The sequence below is a fragment of the Epinephelus moara genome, chromosome 18, assembly GCF_006386435.1.
Source record: "Epinephelus moara isolate mb chromosome 18, YSFRI_EMoa_1.0, whole genome shotgun sequence".
Taxonomy (NCBI): Eukaryota; Metazoa; Chordata; class Actinopteri; order Perciformes; family Serranidae; genus Epinephelus; species Epinephelus moara.
This window is the reverse complement of record NC_065523.1, coordinates 24,307,016-24,330,186: the sequence shown is the minus strand read 5'-3', so window position 1 is coordinate 24,330,186 and position 23,171 is coordinate 24,307,016. Positions and strand designations below refer to the sequence as shown.

The window sequence follows — 23,171 nt, the reverse complement described above, 5'->3', positions numbered from 1 at the left end:
GTCTATAAAGTGTGTGTTGAGCGCCATTAGCTAAATTACATTCCAGTACAGTAACAGGCAATATAGTGTGGACAACCCACAGAGGATTTGTCCTCCGTGTGACCCACAGGGACCCTTCACATCCCCTCAGTGTGATTACTCTTGTGTTGGGTCAAAGGACAAATATGAGATACACACGTTTAGTAACTGTTCAGATGGATGATGGGAGGAGATGAGAGTAAATGTACTCGCAGAGAGGATGGCACAAGCACCAACAGCCCTCACCTGACTTTACTAAACTTTCATCCAGCGGCTGACAGGCGGAAGTCAACTCGAGTCATGAGTCTGATTGGCTTCATTTCAAAATCAAAAAAGATTTGTAACTCCACTGTGACATTAACACCAATGACTCAAGACTTAAAGTTTAAAAGCATGGCCGACATTTAAAACTGCCATCAGATTAACGTAAAGAGGAGTCTTAAAAGGGATTTAAAAATTGTGAAATTGTTCCACCTATGCTAAAAGGCGAGACGTAAAGAAAACTGAGAGGAAAGAATGTGCCTAAGAAGCAGCATATCTAACACCATGTTTCAAAACTCTCACTGACTACATTTACATACACACCAATATTCACACACTATTATTCCGAATATAAGAATATTCCACTTTTGATACGGGTCATGTAAACAGCATTAGGCCTTTCTCCATTTATAGCATTTTCTGATTAAGACGTGGGATACGCTGATGATATTCAGGTTTTAGGAGCATTCTTTGGACATTCATTTACAATATGCATCTCAACTGGGATTTTTACCGCAGTTTGCGACACACAGCCTCATACCTATTAACGGTCAGCTCTGTGTGTTGTACGTAAACCAGCTTGCCAACAGTTTGCAAGGCTGCAGACGCAAGAGATGCACACCGAAAAGAAAAGCCCACATTTGGACATCAACAGGTTTTTGGAGATGCAAAAATATCTGGCCTTTTCAAAGAAGTGGCTGAAGGAATGAAAGAGGAAGGCCATGTTCACACGGTGAAACAAGTTGCCACTGGTGGAAAACTTTGAAAAAAAATCCAATTTTGATGCAGAGAAGCAAAACAACACAAGTGGCTCCAGTTGTTCCAGTTTTTCCATGTTTTGAAGTGATAAACAGCATGTTAGGACATGTTAACCGGAATATGCACAGCTGCTTGTAAATGGGAGTATTAGTGGAATATTCATTTTCATTAGCCATGTAAACAGCTTAGTGCAGGGGTGTCAAACTCATTTTAGTTCATGGGCCACATACAGCTCAATTTGATCTCAGATGGGCCGGCCCAATAAATCCATCGCAAAATAACCTTTAAGGACCATCAGCTCCAATATTTTCCCATTTTTTGTTCTAAAGAATTACAAGAAGACATTTAACCTTTTGTAAACAGATGAACAGCCTGAAATGTCTCAAGAAAAATAAGCACAATTTCAATAGAGCCTCAGTTTTTCTCCTCCTCACTGTCATGACGTGCATTTATCCATACATCTCCTGATACAGATTCTTTTGAACTGAAGCTGCTGATTGACAGTATTTTACACAATCTTCAATATCTTTAAACATGGTCACAGTAAGTATTAATTATTATATCAGAGGACTGTATTCTGGTCAGGATGGAAAAGCCTGTGAAGCAGAATCTTACATGAAGTAGGCAACATGTTCAACTTGCTCTTGAAACCTGGCACCTCTTAGTCTAGTCATCTAGTGGGCCGGATTGGACCCTTTGGTGGGCCGGTTCTGGCCCACAGGCTGTATGTGTGACACCCCTGGCTTAGCGGGAACATTGTCTTTTTCGGAAAAATGCCAAAACCTGGAAGATGTTGTGCATTACGTATTAAATGTACTTCACATATTTACTGATGTCTCTGATTTTCAACAATTTTACTTGTCTCTCTGTCTCCCTCTGTTTCTGTGGATAACTTTAGGCAGCAGTGGTCATGGACGGGCCCCAAAATATCAGCGCCCCCACCATGGCCTTCACCTGCAAAATGTCCCTCAAATTAAGACATACTGACCAGGAAGAGACTCAAAATGGCCACAAAGAGAAACAAAGGAACTGTAAAGAGACACAAAATAACTACATAAAGGGGCAAAACAACCACAAGGAAACACAAAATGACCTCAAACACCTAACGACTACAAAGAGACACAGAAACACAAAAAGATGCATGAAAAAAAAAAAGGTAAAACCCCCACACAGCCTGGGCATCTTGTACGAGAGGTGGTGGAGCCTTTTGCATATCTGTGCCCAGACGCCCACTGTCTCATAATCCGCCCATGGCAGTGGTGAGAGCACAGAGGACAGGGTGCTCGGCTTGAGTGTGAGCATGAGAGACCAAGAATGTGCATGTTGGGTAAGCAGGGGCATAAGTCCTGAAGACAGGATGAAATGGAGGAAAGAAAGGAAGGAGGGGATGCGCGGGAAGGTGAGGCTGAGTCTTCACGGCCCCAGAGTTCTGTAAAAGCTTGTTTGTACAGTGCAAGAAAGAAAAAAAATGTAAACATGTCACTTTTCATTAGGGCTCTATTCCTCCCAGGCAGGCAAAGAAAGTGATGCCTCTATGCCCCCCCTTTTGTTAATCCTCCCCATCAGCAGCATGTAATTAGTGATTGTGGGGTTTGTGTTTGGCTGATGCTCCGAAACCGCAGAAACAACGAGAGAGTGAGAAGAGACAAAGGAAGAGGGAGGCGATAGGAGTGAGAATGAGCTCTGACTGAACAAAGCGCTGACATCACAAGCTGGTTTAAGTAAAAGAATTAAAGGTGTGCACATAGAGAAAAAGAGGAGAGGATGGCGAGTGAGTAAAGTTGTTGCGAGACGGATCTCACTGTAGGACAACATCGTTCTCTCCCACCTTTCTTGTGGTCCTTTCTGAATCAACCTCCTCTCCCTATATGTCCCTCCCTGCCCTCTGTTACTCATCCTTCCTCTCTCTTTCTCTCTCTCGTCTCCCTCCCGGGAGGCTGGGTCTCCTGACCCCGTGTGAAAGTCAGCAACACACATTCCACCACAGTCCACCCTGCTCTGGGAAAGTCAGGCCCTGCTGCATGAGAGACGGAGAGAGTAGGAGAGACAGCAAGGAAGGGAGGGACTGAGAGAAGGAGAGCTTAGGGGAAAATGAAGGATAGGAGAAAGGGGAAAAGGGATTAAAGAAAGAGACAAAAACTGCTGATGGGTGAGGCTCAGTGTCTGCAGTGACACATACTGGAGTGAGGTGCCTGCCTGCTACGACTTCATCCCTGTCTTTCCTCCTTCATCTCCTCTTCCTGCTCTGTCTCTCCATCCAATAATCCCCCAGATTTCTTGGCTAATTTTGCCTCTGTCCTCTCTGGGATGTACAAGTCTCAGTTTGATGAGTCATGCATAGCTAAAGTGACTGCTATATTTGTGTCCTAAACCCCAATTTGGTTCATTTTCTGCATCGTCAAACTGGCTTTTAAAGGATTTCTGCAGCTTCACGAGGCTTCAGTTGGAGGCTTCAAACTTGACCAACACTAGTCGGGTAATGTGAGGTAAAGATATATACAGTGCAGTCTATACATGTTTGGACAGGGATGCATATTTTGTTGTTTTGCACTTAAGAATATTTGACATGACAAATGTCAACTTTCAGCTTTAAGGCCCAGACACACCAAACTGACATCAAATAACCAGCAGCCATGAAGGCAAACTGTTGCTTCTCTTCACGTTGCCTGTGTTACGGACAAAAAGTTGCACCTGCACACATTGCAAAGATTACAGCCAACAGTCAACTAGAATGAACATTCTGCACCTGCATGAGAGGAGATAACTCTCCTTAGCAGCAGGCGGCGGTAGTCTGTCATCATCGTTCAAAAATGATCATGCTCTGTTCTTTTCCCAGGCGGGTCTTTGCTGCTGCTCTCCCTGCCTTAGGCTTTCCATGTAGGCACATGGATGGGCAGAGAGGTTTGTTCTCTGCCTCAGGCTTTCCTTGTTTGCACGTTGAAAGGCAGAGAGGTGTGCTCTCTATGCCTCAGGCTTTCCTTGTTTGCACGTTGAAGGGCAGAGAGGTGTGCTCTCTATGCCTTAGGCTTTCCTTGTTTGCACATTGAAGGGCAGAGAGGTGTGCTCTCTCCGCCTTATGCTTTCCACGTAGGCATGTGAAAAAGGCTTTCTTTGTAGGTCCGAGGAAAGGCCCCAGATATGTTCAGTAAAGCCTGGACTTCATTGTTGGTCCATTTATCAGTGCTTTCTTCTGCGTTTTTTTTTTTCCCCTCAATTTTTATGAGCTGTTGTTTGTACTTTGTGACGTCTGTTGTTTACACAGCTAAGGAGTTTTTAAAAATGGCGGTTGTCAGCACTGCCTTGGCTCACATGTTTGATCATACTTCCTCTCATGCTGCAAGAGTACCTACTCTGAAATAGTTTTTTTTTTCTGATTAACAATACAAAATAAAATGCATCACAACATATATCACAAATATGCATACAACCCCCCCACCATGAACCACCAATCTCTTCATCATAACATATGCAGCTGGCCTTGGTTGTCAACATAAACATGCTCCACCATATGCAGTGGGCACATATGTTTAAAACGAGACTCAATAATAATAAAATAAACCACTGCAAAACAAGACACGACAAAACAAATACATATTTCATCCATATATAGACTAAGACACTAAATAGAAAAATGGCATTCTAAGATCTACAATCATCCCTGGTTCATTTATTGCAGGCACAATGAAAAGGGGGGTTCATAAACCTTTTTTTTTTTTAAAGTTTCTCTGCTCCAAAAATGCCTATTGTCTCTCTTTAATTGGTCTAAACAGTCCTCACATCGGACAAATAATGTAGGAAGCCATGTTCAAATGTCCTTTTTTTGTACATTCTTTGCAATCACTTACTTCCTGCTAACATATCTTCTTCCCTAGTTGTGCACTGCGAGGGCTGAACTGCAGCTGTCTTCAGTTTTTGCTGGTTTCAGATGCTTTTTACCATTTTTGCTTTCCTTTTTCAGCAAGTTAAACACATGCTAAGTTTGATTTATTGCATTGGGTTTGTGCAGAAAAAGGGCCACACCAAGTGTTACGCCATTCACCCAACATAGATGTGACCTCCATCAAAACTCTTAAGTAGAGAGTCAGAACTTTAACCTTGTTATATTTCAAATTTAATGCGCTGGATGGGTGCCATTACAACTGGAAATATATCACTGTCCCAATACTTACAAACTGCAATGTGTAACTTTGAAGAGAAGCAGAACTAAGAGAGTAAAAGGATAGATCAAAGAAAGATATAAAGGAGGAGTGCTGTGCTGGAGGGGCACAGGTGGAGAGAAAGAACCAGAGCGAGTCAAAGGAGGGATAAGGAGCGATAGATCACTCAGCACCTTTGATAAAATCCTCCTCTGGCTTAACCGCACCTAACCACTCCCATACACTGTAACCAGTGCACTGCTCTCTAGAGCTACTGTGCAACAGACAAAGCTACTGACAGAGACGAACCTTAAAGTAAGTCTGAGAATGAGAGGCGAGGGGAGGAGGAGGATAGCAGATTGGGCCCCCGCCCCTTCAACACACAGGGCCCTCTTGACTTGACCCTGGTGAAAGCTGTGTAAGTATGGAGTTAATCAAAAGTGTGTTAGGATGACAGGCAGGGGGCCCTTTATGAAGCAGCACCAGGGGCCCCACTTCCACAGAGCTTGCAGTGTGAGGGGGATGCGTTTTTCACACAGGAGTCGTGGTTGTGGGCCGGGGCAGGGGAACAACACCGGGTAGTCTGTCTGCTGGTGGCAATAAACTGGGATCCGTTCGGACCTCAGCAAAGAGCCCACCAACGTCTCTGCATGATGACATGTACATCAACCCCAGGCGCCCACCTGATGACACATGCACGGTCTTGGGTCCCATGTGTTAACAGGAAATGTAACATTAAAAGAAAGTTATTACACATCCCATCCTACTGAGCTATTTCTGCCTTTTCTTCAAGATATCCACAATAGTAAAACACCACAGACTATAAATTAATTGATGTAGCCACCGTGATGTCATCCATTGGTTTGAGGACTCCAATTTTGAAGCCTTGAGTTTGACATTTTGACTGTCACCATCTTGGATTTTTTGAGCCAGAGGTGACCATGTTTGGACGAGAGGATGGCGCTAAATCTAGTGCTAGCTGTCTTGGTTAGCATGGTGTATATAGTCCATGGTGTTAATGCTAATGCTACGTTTCAAGAGCGAAAAACAGGCTCATAAACAAAATGTACCACAACCACCACCCTTAATTATGTGTAACTTTAAGCTTTAATCAAATGTGAACAGGTGAGTTATTCAAGAATTCATCTCCTGTACAGTTGTGATGAACAGAGAAATTAGCTATAGAGACCAAAACCTTTTTTATTTATTTATTTTATTATTATTATTTCTGCTGGAAAGTTGGAAAGTTTGGCATTTTAACATGTGAATCTATGGGGATTAGGGCTGCCCCCTAATAGTCGACCAAACACTAGTCAACCAGAAACGTTGTTAGTTGGCAAGATTTCATTGGTCGCTTAGTCGCAGAAAAAAATAAACAAAACAAAACATGAAACTATTCGGAGCTGCGCCTTGTCGAAATAAGTCAAAACCTATATGACTGGACCATGTGGGAATTTAATTTGAAAGGACGAACCCAAGGTGATATGTAAACTCATCTTCATTGGTCGACTACAAACGTGACGTATCATCTGAAACATGGAAGTAGCTACATGCCCATTAGCAACTTAGCACAATCATTACTGCTTTACCGACAGCGTCATTAACAGGCGGCTCTCTCAGTGTGTGACGTGCACTTGTAGATAAAATATAGGCCTATATTAATGAAGGTTCATTAGTACGGTTTTAGTGTTAACAATGTTACTGAGACTATTCTTTCTCAGACCTTCAACTCAAACCATTGTGTTGCCCCGCCCAAAATATATCATTTAAAAATTGAATTAATATCGTAAACATGCGGGCAACTCGTCGTCTAATGGCCCTAAATGATGACTATTGGTTGACTAGGAAGATTCTTAGTCGGGGGCAGCCTTGATGGGGATTGACTCACTCTTGGAGCCAGCCTCAAGTGGCCATTCAAAGAACTGCACTTTTTGGCACTTCTACATCGGCTTTATTTTTCAGCCCTAGAGGTTGCCCCTTGTAACCTACAAACACACACAGTCCTCCCGCAGACCTTACCTCTGTAATAATGAAGAAGTCATCACCAGGTTCTCCCTGCACCACTATCTTCTCTCCATCCTCAAACTGAACGGGCTCCAGAGCATCGGCCACAGTCAGACGTTCCCACTTATCCAAAGACTCTGTGAGCAGATCAGTGAGAACAATGTGTTATTTACACTGATGAATACAACAGCAGATAAATAAACATGTATTCTCTGTGTTTTTAGTGTGTTCTGTGATCTGAGATGATGTCTCTTGCTAAACTCTACTAAACTGGTGGGAACAATAATTCCTACTTTGGTCTAATCCAGTCATTCATCAGGGACCGTTACATCTCAGATCCCCCTAGCCTCCTCCCTCTTCTCATGGAGCCTCATGGAGCTAAAACACCTTTAAACTAACACCTTAATCTGTAAGACCTCAGTTCAGCAGATTGTGGGGTGTGCTGACAGAGAGCTGACCATACAATAACAGAAGGATCTAAAGTTTTATCCCAAAGATATGATCACTCAGTGTAAACTGGCACAGATAAGAGCATCTGCTTGGTGCTTGTAAAGTTAATATGTAGAGGATGTACTTACAGTGTAAGATGTAATCCAAAAAAAATGAAGTGTAATGCAAACCATAGTGAGAGTACTGTCGGTTCAGTGGCTGAGATTCATCAAGAGAATCTATTGCTGCTGTTTTGAAACTGAATATTTCCCCTCTGTTATTCAGCTACACCTCAGGGACAGGACTTATATTAGTATAGGTTGTATTAACAGCTATTAAATCAACTGAAAATATATAGCTAAAACCATTTAGATTGAGCGATAAGCAACTGTGAAACCTCAGAATAGATATTTATTTCTAAGGCTCTATTAAATGTGCACGACTTGTGAAACATGTCCTGCCAAAACCTGTGATAGGATCTATCTTTCTCAGTTTTTGTTGATCCTGAGAGCTGGTGGCGACAGCTGTCTTTCCGACTGTCCGACCACATGTACAGTGACGTGGTTAGCCCCGGGATATTTCTAGAAGCTGTTGGTATTCACACAGAAACCAAAAACACAGACGGTCACACATCTTCACTGGGAAAAATGTTCCAACCAGAGGAGTTTTCAGCAAGTCTGAACTATTGATATATATAGCAAGAGGAGCCACTAATAACTAAATACCGCCACACAGATGATTCACCAAATGAGCACATCGTTCTTTCACAATTCGGTGGATTACTGTTGCCTTATCTTCAGAGTCTATAAATCTACGAGTGGAATGTGACTTATCTGCAGCAAAAAGACTCCTCATCTTGAGTTTTGTCTGGATAACAGGGTGATTCAGTGTTTTGACTTGACTAAGACGTGAGTTAGAGGCGTAAACTACAGCAGATTGTCTCCTGATGTGCTCAGTAACTGATCCCAGTGTGTAAATGTGTATGTTCTTAGGATTAACTAAGGTGAAGTCTGATCAGTCGGAGGTGTCCAGTGTCCCCTCTGGTGGGGCCGCGGTGTCTGCCGGCCCCAGATGGATGTCCTCTGTCTGGCTGGAAGCTAAAGGCAGCAGGTCCTATAGTAGTGATCCTTAACAGCTCGGCATGTAACACGATACACAAATGTGTCGACCAAAGAACCTACATTTCACGCTCCGCAGAGCCTGAACCCACTCGGATCACCTTGCAACACACATACATGGTATGTTACACAGGGAATTGGCCACTGGGATGTGTGACAAAGAACATGTTGTTTTTCACCCCCTCCTTCACTCCTCGACATCAAGGGCTTGTACCCAATTTCGTGGCTATCTCGAAAATCAAAGACAAACAAAAACACTCCCGCCTCCGACCCCTCCTCCAATTCAAAGAGGTGGAGCGGAGAAGCGGAGCGACAGAAAGAGGGATGAAGAGAGGAAAAGCACTTGGAAGAGGGAGGCGGGCTTTTGAATACAGGCCTCGACAAGGCTGTCAAAAAGGGAGACGCAGAAGAAAGGAGGTGAATGAAAAGAGAGTGGATCTCGCAGAGACTCTCTCCTAAGACCTGAATTGAGTGTATGTGTTTACTCAGCCAGCTAATAACTCTGTACAGGGGGCATGGCCTTACTCCATACACCACACACACACGATCAAGTGGAAGGGGATGAGATGTCAGTTCCAATTGCAACTCGTTTTGAAAGTCTGAATGAATCTCATTCGCCGTTCCTCCGACGGCCTGTGCAGGCTGGTGTGATCCAAATTCCAGTGGGAAAAGAGAGGCTTATGTTAACTCCCTATTCTTTAATTGTCCACACAGCGACATTGCAGTGTGTGACTGGCTTTAGTATGAACAGTGCGAGAAGATTAGGACTGTACACACAGACCTTACTCAGCTGTGGGCCTTGTGTGACAACGTGCGCCTGTGTTTATGTGGGCAAATCTACAGTATATGTTGCACCCGGCAGATTTAACTGCCTGCACTCTGGACTCTCTGACCTGGTGTTTAAAATTAATGCGTAGCATACACGTGCAAACACACTCCACACTACACTACATTCCTAAATGCAAGAAATAAAGGGTATAGCAGAAACATGGCATGCTCATTACATGATACATTTTTAGACATTCAGACCTACCAAGGATGGAAACCTTGCTGAGGAACTCTTCATACATCTTTCTCTTCCTCAGTGTGCTGCCCTGTAAGACAAACACAGGAGAGACATTCAGCATTAGACACACACTCACTCTGAAAGTGTATGTAAAATTGAATATTGGGATTATCCTGCAAAACATTGTGATCATGGTTTCAAGAAGAGGAACTGATTTAAAGGTGCAGTGTGTAGGATAGAGGGGGATATACTGGAAGAAATGAGGTATTATAAAATAAGTATGTTTTCTTTAGTGTGTAATCACCTGAAAATAAAAACTGTTGTGTTTTTGTTGCCTCTACAGTTTCCCAGAACGTACAAACCAAACACTAGAACTCTAGAAAGACGCATTTTCATGTCGGGCATCACAGTTAGCAGCCCTGCTGTGTCGAACAGCATCAGAAAAACACTGATGTGTAAGGTAAAACTGCTTTATTTAGTGTTTTTACCGGTTTAAATCACTGGGTCTGTTTGCTTTGGAGAGGACGAGACCTCTGCGGATAATTCTGCTCCTGGTAAAAATCTCCTGTACAATGAACACTGAGGGAATTCTAACCAGGAGAAGTTTCAGCTGGTTGAAATCTGTAATCCTCACCACTGGACACCACTAAATCCACCTTAATCTTACACCGGACCTTTAACTATATTTTTCTGATAATACTTATATTCTAGAACTTTTACTTACGCAAAATACCATTTGCACAAAACACCTTCAGTTTTCTCCTTAAGTATGACACTTAAAGCTTAATTTCTCCTTAGCTGAGGGGCTTACACAGTCGCACCGAATCGCCATTGAACCGTTAAGTCACTCACTGCATTGAAAGAGATATTACAGAGGTAAAAGTGTCCATGGAGATTGTTTGCTTGCTTGGACTTATCATCTTACAAAGTTGGCTCATAGTTAGATAGTCAAAAAAAATGGCAGAGGAAAAGAAGAAAAGAAAAGCATGGTCAGAGGAAGAAAAGGTATACAATCATAGAGTAGTAACTGAAACAATGTTTTAACTTTGAAAATGAAAAGATTTTGTCAATAAAGATCATTCTTTTCACTAATTAAACGTGTCATTATGTTTTGATATGGTCAATGTAAGATCTCTCTTTCTTTCTTTTCTTACTTTCCTTTTTCTGTTAATTAAATTTCAATCACATTACAAATTCAACAAAAATCAGTAGTGTCACATTATATTACAGATTATGGAGACATTCAAATTAAAATTCCAGTATGGGGTAATCTATCACCAACATTTTAGACACAGTTCATGAGGTCACACTAATGGAGGTGTGTATGACTTGTGTGGTAATTTTCATCGCTTGTGTGTGTGTCTGTGTGTCTGTGCGTGTGTGTGGCCCACCCCACCCACCAGGCATGGGGACTTTCCCCTCGCTGCCTCTGCTATGAACGTCAGGTGCTTCCTGACAAGTCTAGACCCAGAGGACCCCCTTCCCTAACTGCATTTCTCCGTTTTTTCCCCCTCCTTCGTTGCACAGAACCACTCGGAGAAAGCGGGAACATAAAGAGAAACAGAGAGAGTGAGGAGAGACGATCTTGTCCGCCCTGTGTCTGCCTCTGCATATGGAAATGATATATTGAGGCTTGGGGTGTCTTTAGTGCATAAGTGCCTGAGTCCCGCTGCTGCCTCTAATTTCATATAATTTCACATTTTGTCTTAAAAGGGGAGAAAATGTTCCCAAGTGAGCCAACGTCAAGCTCAAAATCGTAAACAACTTGATTAAAGGAATTCTAGCCTGCATCGCCTCCCTCCTGGATAAATGATTTGAGTGTGTGTGTGTGTGTGTGTGTGTGCGTGTGGTGTCAGTGTGTGTGTGTGTGTGTGTGTGCGGGAGCATGCAGTCTGTTTTAAGTTCTGCCACTTATGTTTCGTTGCTGTCTCTGCAGAGAAGAAACTTCATGCTCATTAAGCAAGCAAATACAAACACTCACATGTATACTCTACCTCTAACACAATCTCGCACAAACACACACATGCACCTTCCACAAAAATGTGGAGTTGGTCCCCTGATTTCATAGCCTCCCCATAGAGCTCCTCAGACAGGCTTGCTGGGCTTAAAGGCTTACCATGCGTACATAACATTACATTACACAGCAGGTCTGATTTATGCGACTGGTGTAGGAAGGGCTGGGTGGGCCAACATGGGGGTTGACCGGGCTGGATGGAATGAAAATGATACTTCTCCAAATTTCTGATTCTAAAATTTCATCATTCATTTTGTTGGTGCACATCATTTTTTCTCTCTCTTTGCATTCTTTTTATCTGTCCTTATCCTTCCTGTCTACTTGGGAGGGCCTGAGCACATGTTTCTTGTACAAAACTCCCCTACTCCTGTTGTTGGCCCTAATGTGTTCGCTCCTCCCGCGGTTAAAGATGAACCAGCCTCTGTGTCTGCTCGCCGTCTTTGAGGTAGGATCATCAAAGAGTTGAGGTGTGGAGTCAAGCCAGACTAAACCAACCGTACCTCACGCCTCATCCCCATCACCTTCATCTCTGTCCAATGCGAAACACATCCCTCCTTATTTCTTGGTATCATTCCTCCTTGTCTCATTTCGTCTTGTGTTCTGTTTGTTGACAGTGGTCTGTCAGTTTGTTAATGGCTTTGTCTGTAGCTGTGTGCGTTTAAAGACTGAGATGACACAACAAGGTGGGTATTGTATGACTGGCAGCAACACAATGGAGAGTGTGTTTATCACAGGGAATGGTATCACATTGTTTACTAAATGCACTCCAGGATAAGGAGGCGAGGAGGCGGTGAGGGGGTAAGGTGAGATTACGGACATATTCATATTGTTATCAGCATGCTCAGTGGCTGAAATTGCTTCAAGGCCAGTTTGGATGATGCTGATTGGTATGGGTATATGTCATTTTTGCCATTGGGTCGTGGCACAAGGTACAGGCTAAAGGAAGAATTAGAACTGATGTCTTCAGGGGCAAATGCAAACATGTGGATGCTATAAAATTGAGCTAGAATTAAATGTTATATTCATTATCAATCAATCAGTCAATTAATTTTTTGATAACCTGATGAACTGTTTAGTCTATGAAATATCAAATAACTGTGAAAATGCTCCTCAGAGTTTCTGAGAGTCCTCAAAATGTTCCTTATTGTCAAACTAACAGTCATTTTCGGTAACCGCTTATCCTGTTAGGGGTCAGGGGGTTGCTGGAGCCTATCCCAGCTGACATTGGACGAGAGGCAGGGTACACCCTGGACAGGTCACCAGACTATCACAGGGCTGACACATAGAGACAGACAACCATTCACACTCACATTCACACCTACGAGCAATTCAGTGTCACCAATTAACCTGCATGTCTTTGGACTGTGGGAGGACACCAGAGTACCCAGAGAAAACCCACACCGACATGGGGAGAACATGCAAACTCCAAGAAGGGCAGAAGGGCACCAGGAACCCTCTTGCTGTGAGGCAACAATGCTAACCACTGCACCACCGCGGCACCGTGAAAATGCTCCTCAGAGTTTCTGAGAGTCCAATGTGACGTCTTCAAAATGTTTCTCATTGTCAAATCAACAGTCCACAACCCAAATAAATTCAATTTATAATGATATAAAACTGAAAAAAGGGAAAACCTCAACATCTGAGGAGCTATAAACAGGGAATATTTGTACATTTTTGCTTGATTGTATATTAATCAAATAGTTGATCACCAGAAAATTAATCAGGTTTGATAAGGACTTCATCTTTTCAGTTGTAATTGAATACGCTCTACTCTACAAAGATTCAAAAAGACTTGGAGTTATATATTTCAATGGATTTAGCCTGTGATAAATTGGGATAGTGTTTTGTGAGCTTCACTTAGATCAACAAAAATTAAATCATTGACCTTGTTTCAGATTCCTGAAAAGCTTTCACCCAAATGCTATTAAAGAATTATACCAAATGACCATGCTTTAAGTTATGTGTAATAATGTGTGGAAAGTATCCTGAATATGTGAAATATGTCATGACTGTGCAATAATTTATCACACTAACTCTGCCATAATACCCTATTATTATGCTTATTTATAGTTATATATATCGTCTTTAATGTGTCTGCTTGTCTTTGAATTTCTAAATGTACCCACTGGAAATACCAAATTTTTCAGTACAGCTGCTCAATGACAATAAAGGCACTGATCGGTTGAATAATGTATCATAACAATATTTTTATTTTGTTTCAATATATGTCAACACACATGCAATCAGCAGAGGTAAAATATGTTTAGGGATACGGTTGCTCCAGATGGAATCTCTGAACCCATCAGCTATCTCTCTGACAGCCAATATTTCGGAGGTTCTGTTGTGGCCAGCGAATATCTGTATTACGGATATCTGGGCCAAGACTTTCTCTTTGGTGTGCCATTATTGTTTACAGTCTGATTAGCAACCTGAGACACAAAAATGAAGCTGGAGTTTAGAGACGATAACCTTCATAAACAAAGATCTGCATATAAATGCAGATAAATGAAAAAACAAGGGAAAACGTTGTCAGATGTGTAGATGGGTTCCGATGAGTCATCAGATGAAAGCCAGTGGGTTCCGATGAGTTGTCAGATGAAAGCCGATGGGTTCCGAGATTGTGCTCTGCCTCTCTTGCTCTCTATACAGACTATTACCTACATGCAACCAAAGCCCACTCAAAAGTGTCAATGCTACTCAGACTACAAATGGACTACAAACAGAAACCACAACGCTTCTGATACCAAGATCTTGTCCGACAGATTCTGCATTCATACGCACATATCCGTTTATAGAATTCATGAACAGAATTCATTTTGATGTTTTAAAAGAAAACCAAATATTAACTTATAGATATATCAACTTATTTTCTTGAAGGTGATTGCACAGATGTAAAACTGTTCGGCCAAATTATCAATTAGACAATGTGGAGATCCAGCAGAGACGCAGGACAGCAGAGAGGCAGATGTGCAAACAATGAAACTGATGGTAGCTGCAGCACACCTTCCTGCGCTCCTGACTAACTAGCTGCAGACACAAGCACTCACCATAATTTTACTGGGAAACACACACACACACACACACACACACACACACACATACTTAGACACAGAGAATGCTTGATGTGTTGGCCTACGATGTTGCCAGAATACCACACTTTATAAAAACAGCTTTACAAATCATTGACAGCAATAATTAACTACAGGTTCACATAATTGAATTCTGCTTCACCCCGTCTCCCCTCCTGCTGCTGCTGGAAGGAACGAAGGAATGAGAGCTGGAGAGGGAGAGAGAATCCTCTCAAAGAAAGGTTACCAGGGCAGACTGTGCCCTCAGTTAAACTATGTGCTTAAGAGGTGACATGAGTGCTGGGCAGGCCAGTGCCAACTTTACATTGAGCTGAGCAGTCCAAACACCGACCTTCTTCCATCTCTGCGGGTGTAAACTGTTTGACACAGAGCAGAGCGTTCACTGCTGATGATGAAAGCTTAGATCCACACGGGTGTTTGGAAGGTTAATTGGAGGCTATCTTAATTTATTTGGAGCAAGGTGTTAAGAACATTTTGAGGAAGTATTTAGTTGGGCATGGAGACAGTAATTAGTCAGTCTAACAGCACCCAAAATGTGTGTGTGTGAATTTGTATGACAGCTAGGGCAGAGCACCTTGTGTTTCCAGTTTAAACATTTAGACATTCCTGCGAGATAAGCTCCCAGAGCTGGAAGTGTGTATCGAGGCATTAGGGTTGACCCTCTCTCCTCCACAGCCCTCCCTTTTCCCCCTTTTTTTCATCTAGCAACAGAGCTAGAGAGACATTAAGGGAAAGATACACCCGCTGGTGGAGGTGGTTTTTGTGTGTGTATGTAAATGCATGTGTGTGTGTGTGTGTGTGTGTGTGTGTGTGTGTAGATTTTGAATATAAAAATGAAAGCAGCTATCTTAAGTGTTTTAAGGAGTCTTAAGTGGTTGAGTGGGAGAAAATATTGCAATTGAAGGACAATAAATGATAAGACTGTAAAGAGTGTACTACAGTACATTTTTATTGTGTGTACATCACATTTAGGGTTTCTCTCACACCTGTAGTCTGTAGACTGCATGCGATTTGGGGTGAAGTTGCAACATTATTACATTTTTCATTTGGTTTGGTTAGCATTCAAACTGCACTTTGTCAAGCACACCGAGCATTATAAACAAATGTCACGTGGTTGAAGCAGTCGCTTGTCTATAGAGACAGAGCACAACGCGGTATACTGTGAATACCACGCCCACCGGAGGGGGAAAACTATTGGCGCCACAATATGCAACAAAGGGCTGAAATACTAACAAAATGCCGGAAGCTGGCTACAAACATTAGAATCAGCATGTCAAAGGATTATTTAGCACCCTATGTTTACCACACAGAGAAAGGTACACTGACAAACTCAATATTATTGGTCTATCTCAGTGTCCCTTCTCCTTACCTTGCTTATCTTGGAGAAATGATACCACTGAACAGCCAGAATAAATCAAATTATCAGGTAAGATCATCATTTAAGATGACAAAACTCATAACCAGGCATTCCATATTTAAGTTAGCTTCAGCCTCTGCAGTTTGTCTAGCCAAGTTAGCAAAATGCTTGCTGTACACAGGCATACTGAGTGTTAGGATCCCACATTTTTCCCATATCTTCCTGCTGATGCTTCACGTCTTAATCCTTAAAAGCTCAGTGTTTTGGTTTGGCAGCTATGTAAAAACATAGTTATGGATTATTTCCTATGTTAGTAGTGCATCCCACCACAAAGCAGCTCCTAGGTAATTTTGTCTTTTTTGCTAGTTAACGTAAATGACAAGGAGGCACCTTTATGTAATACAAAGTCAATGGAGAGCGATCAATTGTTTTCCCCAAGTGAAACTAGCCAACCCTTTCTTGTCTCATAAATAATGGAATGACACCCAATTTATGCAGTCTTGGGTTTTCTGGTTTTGCTTACTGGTGAAAATGGGGGTGTTTTGAAAACACTCCCATTTTCACCAGGTAACTTAGCCTGTCCCCCCCGCCACAGGAAATAATGGATTAATCCTGGAAAGCTATTGATGTAGCACTTTTCTCCTTATGAAAGTAACACAGCGACTATTTGACTAATGAGAATTTGGTCGGATGAGAGCATAGCGACCAAATAATCGACTAGTCGACCAGGAGTCTACAGCCCTACTATATTGTGTCATTGTGTGGGTGTTGAGGGGTTAGGTCTGTCATCATGTGCTCTCCTGGGTAGTTTGAAGATGGAAGAAGAAACGTCGTAACCAGATTTTGAGGGTGCGATGAACAAGCCAAAATATCCTAAATAAATAAATTTGAATATTTGAACTAAGTTAAAACCCAGGTGTTAAATTCCTAATCTGTAGTGTATTGGAAGAATACTTCGGACTGAACAAGTCACTACTTCTGCAGACAATTGACACTTTCGCTTACTGTTATTGTTGAGTCAGAGAAACAAGCTTCATGCTGTGCCCATTTGATTATAACATATACATAAATTAATTCATTCACAAATTCCACAAAAGCTAATACTTGCATTTTAGAGCCACAAGATAAATTGTATTTCCACTTGAGTATTCAACATCCACTGGAGATTCATGTGACACAATACCACTTTCTTTTCCATACATCCAACATAAGCTGTAATGCACCAGCAAAGACACACTGGATCTTTAAGAAATCAGATGTTTTTATAAAGAAGGAAATATATTCAACAAGGGTACACACAATACATCTTGGTGAGGAACACTGAATGTAAACATGGCTTTTACAAGAAAACTCGATGGTGCACCCTTAATGGATACCCAATCAAGTTGCTACAGAGTAATAGCAATTGTCAATCAATCAATCAATCAATCAATCAATCAGTCAATTGTATTTGGTATGTTGAGAGAGTCTGAACTTAACTCAAAGTGTATCCTGAAGTAGTACGAGACAGAGTGTTGAAGTACATACCATCAGGATGCGCCGGTAGCTGTCTCGGTCGATGCCCCACAGTTTAAGATCAGTCTTGGCCTTGACGGTGGCAGCTCTGGGAGTCCCATAGATCAAGGCCAATTCTCCAAAACTACCTCCCTCTCCAATATTGGTCACCCACTCCCCGTTCACATACACCTGCAGACAGAACAAGAAACGGAGTGATTCAACGCTTCTGAAGAATGTAAATCATTGCTGGGTGAAAATGCTCAACTCTTCTACTCATCCTGAGACACCTCAATCCTTTTTCTTCTCCCCCTCTCCTTCTCCTCAGTTTCCGGGCAGTTTGATATGTTCACTGGGCTTGTCCCTAAGCATTTGATCCCCACTAAGCCCTCAAATGAGACCCTCTAAAAGGCCTTCTATCCCTCCAATCTCTCCATCCATCCCTTTTATTTTCTCTGTCCTGTCTTGTTAGGACCTTCCCTTTGATTTGGAAGTGATGGAGGACAGTCTTCTCCATATAGGCACTCACATACTTGTTCACCTACATGCACACGCACAAACACATGCACAGCTCTATTTAGGCCAGCCACTATAGCTCCACAGACAATACAACCTCATTGATGCTCATTCAGGCTGTCTCTGGGGCCGTTACGGTTTCACCTGTTGACACACTATCCGCTATCTTGTTGCCTTAATAACTCAGAGAGAAAGGAGGGGGGGGGGTATCCCTGCGGTGGCTGTGAATTGCCAGAATTGTCGCAAGCCATTATCCAAGGCTCAGAGAAGACCACAGGGGACTCATCCTTCACTATATATTGCGGTGGCCTCAAAGAGACACAGAGTGCTGGCTTCAGTTACGTCAAGCTTAGAAGAACAATCACATGAGTGTTGCAAAAGTGTTACATCAGAGCAAACAGTACAAGTAATAATATTTTTTTCACTGCACAGTTTCCTGTTCTAGTCCTCAAGTATCTCTTGTCCTGGAAGTCTTTGTTCGGTCTTCATTGTTGTACATCTGATCCCATAAGGTTCCACGTACACTTTCATGCTGTTTCAAATGTTCAAACAATCAGCATTACATTATAACAGGATCAGGTATGGAATAGAGTTGGGTCGATTTACGGTTTTGCCGGTCTGGTTTGGTGTACAAGCTTGAATCGGTTTGATTTTATGCATACCAGCTGAACCGGCATTTGTCATTAATTGAGCATGGCGTTAGTTCATGGCAGGACATGATGTCAAGCTCAGCTCACGTCCCAGCTACATCAGTTGGTCTCAAGCAGCCCAATCAACTGATGGAGCAGCTGATTGGTGGAAGGGAGTCACCTGATAGATCACATGATTCGTTTCTGTTCAATCAATTAGCAAATCTCTTTCAGGGCGCTCTATTTAAACTGCTCTGGCCTGCCTACTGTTACTGCTTCCTCTGCAAGCCACTTCACAACCCGCCTCCACCCCAGCTCCTCCTTTTCATGTTGTGTCTGACTTATAACTGTAATTGCCCTTTGTCATTGCTGCTGGCTCTGTTCTGTTCCAGGAAGCTGTTGCCCTCCATTGCCCAGGGAGGTTTGCTTTCTCTGCCTCAGGCTTTCCACATAGGCACATGGAAGGGCAGAGACCAAAGTTGTCTTTGACTTAAGTGGTTCTGACTGAATAAAAGTTCTGGCAAAGTAAAAAGTCGTCTACATCAGCAACCTGTGCCACAGTAAAGAAGGAACTGCCAATTCATGAGGTTGAAATAAGGAATTGTCTACCAGATACCTTCTTATTTCACTACAAAAACCTTAATAGGGTGGCAACTGGCTGGAGGGAGATTGCCAGTGAAACTGAACGTTTCTAGTTAAAGCTCCAGTAGGCAACATTGTTTTGGTATAATTGAGTAAAAATTTTATAATATCCTCTAAGCATAATGTAAATCAAGTGGTCTGAGACAAACAGTAGGTTTCTGCACCTCACCATGGCTCTGTGTTCAGCCTCTAAAGAATCAGTATAGTGCCAATGTGCATCAACCAATCAAAGGTCAGCTTAGACCACTGCGTTCCTATTGGCTGTTCTACTGCATATGCACGTTCCCGTGCCGCCGGCAGAAGGGGTGAGCAAGTGGCAATGGCGAATAGTGCACCAGGTAAAATAACTATCCCAGCATTGGCTACAACTGCCTACACGGCTAAACAACCCAAAAAAAGGAAGAAAGAACTCGGTTCCCCAGAGCCCCGGAGGGAGGGGAAGGGTGAGGTGGGGCCGGGCCCGGCCGGAGGGCGTGAGGGTCGGCCGTGGGAGCGGAGCCAAGGGCTCTCCGCGGAGAGGGAAAGCCGAGCCTCGGGGGTATGTGCGGGGCGGGCTGCTGCGCGGTGAGGGAGAGCCGAGGCTCAGGAGTATGTGCAGGTCCGCGAGGGAGGGATGGGGAGGGCTGCTGCGCAGTGAGGGAGAGCCGAGGCTCCCAGAGAGGGAGAAATAGAACCAAGTAGGATAAAATACTCGCGTGCTCGTCTGGTAGGAGGGGCTCAGGGCGGAGACGAACAAAACCTAACTCAGATAAGACTCAAAAATCAACCGTTTTCAGGCTTTCTACCTACTGCAGCTTTAATGATCACTACTGACAACCTACTTGCTGGCTATATTTTATGTCATGTCCAGCAAATATTACAATATTAAGCGTGTTTTCTGTTTAAAAAGTACAAATGTAGGAAGATAGCAAGTACGCCATTTTTCAAGTGTCTGATCTTGAGTGCACAGCTGATAGATACGTGGTTTGTTTATGAGGTAATAGAAGTGCATATATAACGGATTCAGTGCAGACAGAGAGCTCCAGTGTAAAATGATGCAACGTGATAGCTTGAGGGTTGTTTGCTGTTAGGACATGGTGTCATTATATTCCACCCGAAAGCAGCTGCTGAGTCAAGTGAAACACCTAGTGCTAAAGTTTAGTATATTTGTCCAGTTTGGCTTAATATCAAACTGGTTTAAACATTTTTACATTGGCCCAACCAAAGTATGGAACAGAAAAGCAGGACGAAAAACTTGCAGCAAAGGTAGTACATGAGGACTGAAATTGGAAACACTTGTACTGCATCGAGTCAGCCCTGTGCTTAAGGTAAAATGGAGTTCATGATGAAACAATTCAAGTCTTGAACCATGTACGCTGTTCCACAGCTGTCACTGAATTTTCGACATTCAAATATCTACAGTAAACTGCGTGTGCCTGGTGGTAATTAAGAAGCAACAAATCAAATGTACTGGAAGGTGGATGAGCAGACGGTGTTGCTGTGTACTTCTGTTTGTGGTTACTTGGGAGTGTTTATCTGTGCATACCCATGGGCTGTGTAAGTGTGAGAGAGTGTCTTTATATGCTGTCTATTTGGCAGCAAATCTTTTATATCATTTCCAAATGCCAAATCTACTCAAATAATAATGATAACTAACGTACACTCAGTGGAGTGCAGATCTTGCCAAGCATCCGAGCAGCAGCCTTGGCTGATCATGACCACTTACAATTTTTGTAATTCCAGCGGATGCAGCGCAAAGCATTTTAGAAACATATCAGCAGAACATCCCCGAAGCTATGAAAATACACTGAAAAGATGGAAGATGGAGGGCTGTTCAATTTACAAATATGCAACTTGAATATATTACATAATTGATTTATATTTCTCTTTGAAACATGATTAAATCTTATCTCTTATCTTGTCTCAGTCATGTTAACAAGAAAGAAAGTAGTTATGATTCAACATTTTCAGCCATGGTCTTGAATTCATTTCAGCATTCAGCATCCACACGCATGTGCCGCACGAAATGCATTTTCTAGTTAATCACTGTTTTCCATCTTTCATATACTCCTACAGCCTTTACTACTAATACTACTGTTGCTAGTTTTGGGATTATGAATGTTAAATACATATTGTAACTAGGGATGCGTGCATTTAGTCGTCTTAATGATTAAACATCCGCCCCCTCTCTAGTCGGCACCAGAAATATTAACCAATTAGTGTTTTATTCATGTGCAAGGCCTCTTAACTGTCACGCAGCTGCCCGCAACTAGTGAGTGCTACAGAGCCGTCAGAAAGCAGTCCCCATCCCCAATCGTCAAGTAGAGTTTTTAAACAGCACGTGGGAAACTGGAGATATGTCCTCTCGCAAAACTAGCGCGGTTTGGCAGCACTTTGATCTAGAAAATGAAAACAAGGTAGCATGTTGGCTGTGTCAGAAAAAAATGGCGTATAATCACTCAACTGCAGCAATGCGCAACCTCATTCATCTCAAGCATTTGGATATTAACCTGCACGGAAGGACGGCTGCTGCTGCTAGCGGTGCTAGCCACACACTTGACACACCAGACCAATTTGACATCGTTCCCCCGGAGATGCTGTGACCCAGCCTGGTTTGATAAGATAACCCAGCTCATCACAACAATAACCTCGCAAGTTATGCTTCTGCTTAACTTTGTCAAAGGTAAAGGCTTCAGGAAGTTCATGGAATATGTTGAGCCTGAATACACCTTGCCGGGACGCAAAAATGATAACCTCCTGGCTGGAGCACATTCACCATAAAATTAGTGTTTTCCTTTCTTTAGACTGGTCGACTAGTTGAACTTAAAATTTTCGTTTAGTCGCCAGGAACATCCTTAATTGTATGTAGTATTAAGGATGTTAATATGTATCGTTATCGGGATATGAAACGACCTATATCGTGAGATTTTGGTCATATCGCCCAGCCCTACAACGAAGCCCAAAATGTGGCCTGCAACAGACGGTAAGACTTGTTTTTAGTCGAGACGATTTCTGGAAAAGTTCAGCCGTTACCAGCTGGTTAGGAGTCAGCAGTTAATGACGATATAAAACAGCTAATAAAACAGGTTTTTCAACAACTGTGAATCACCACAACCAAGAGAGCTTCTTGAGCATATAGTCATAAATGTGCACACAAAATATTAGGCATTTACTTATATATGAAATAAATCCCTTCACAAGACACATTGAATTCTTTAATTAGTACTTTATTATTCATATTATAAAAATTATTATTATTGTAAAATATGTGGGGGAAACTGCAGCACCCAGAGAAAACCCACAGCACATGGCAGATGGTAGATTGAAAACTGTGAGGTCACATCTTCCAACCAATAAGCACGGGGCTGTCCTTAATTAACTGAGTAATAGTTTGGCGTTAAAAGATTATTTTGTCTATTACTGAAAAACAGGAGTTTTAGCTTCTGTTTTTCACTCCAACGCCAGGGTTTGGTGTTACACTCTTAAAAAATTTAACCTAACTTGAGTTGTTTCTGTAACGTAGTGCTGGGTTACTTTGGCCCCGGAGCACAGGGATACCGGGGCCAATTCAATTTTTTCAATTTTATTTATAAAGCCCAATATCACAAATCACAATTTGCCTCACAGGGCTTTACAGCATATGACATCCCTCTGTCCTTATGACCCTCGCAGCGGATAAGGAAAAACTCCCCAAAAAAACCCCTTTAACAGGGAAAAAAA

General features: G+C 42.5%; 1 protein-coding gene across 2 annotated transcripts in view; it reads right to left on the bottom strand.

Annotated features, from left to right (window-relative positions):
- The window catches only part of prkar1b (protein kinase, cAMP-dependent, regulatory, type I, beta), a 108,451-nt gene that overhangs the window by 10,415 nt on the left and 74,865 nt on the right, over positions 1 to 23,171 (bottom strand). For both annotated transcript variants that reach the window (XM_050069509.1, XM_050069510.1), the window contains 3 exons: positions 17,719 to 17,877; positions 9,759 to 9,819; positions 7,194 to 7,315 (listed from right to left, as the gene is read on the bottom strand). In XM_050069509.1, coding sequence (XP_049925466.1) covers positions 7,194 to 7,315; positions 9,759 to 9,819; positions 17,719 to 17,877 — 342 coding nt within the window. The remainder of the gene's footprint in view (positions 1 to 7,193; positions 7,316 to 9,758; positions 9,820 to 17,718; positions 17,878 to 23,171) is intronic.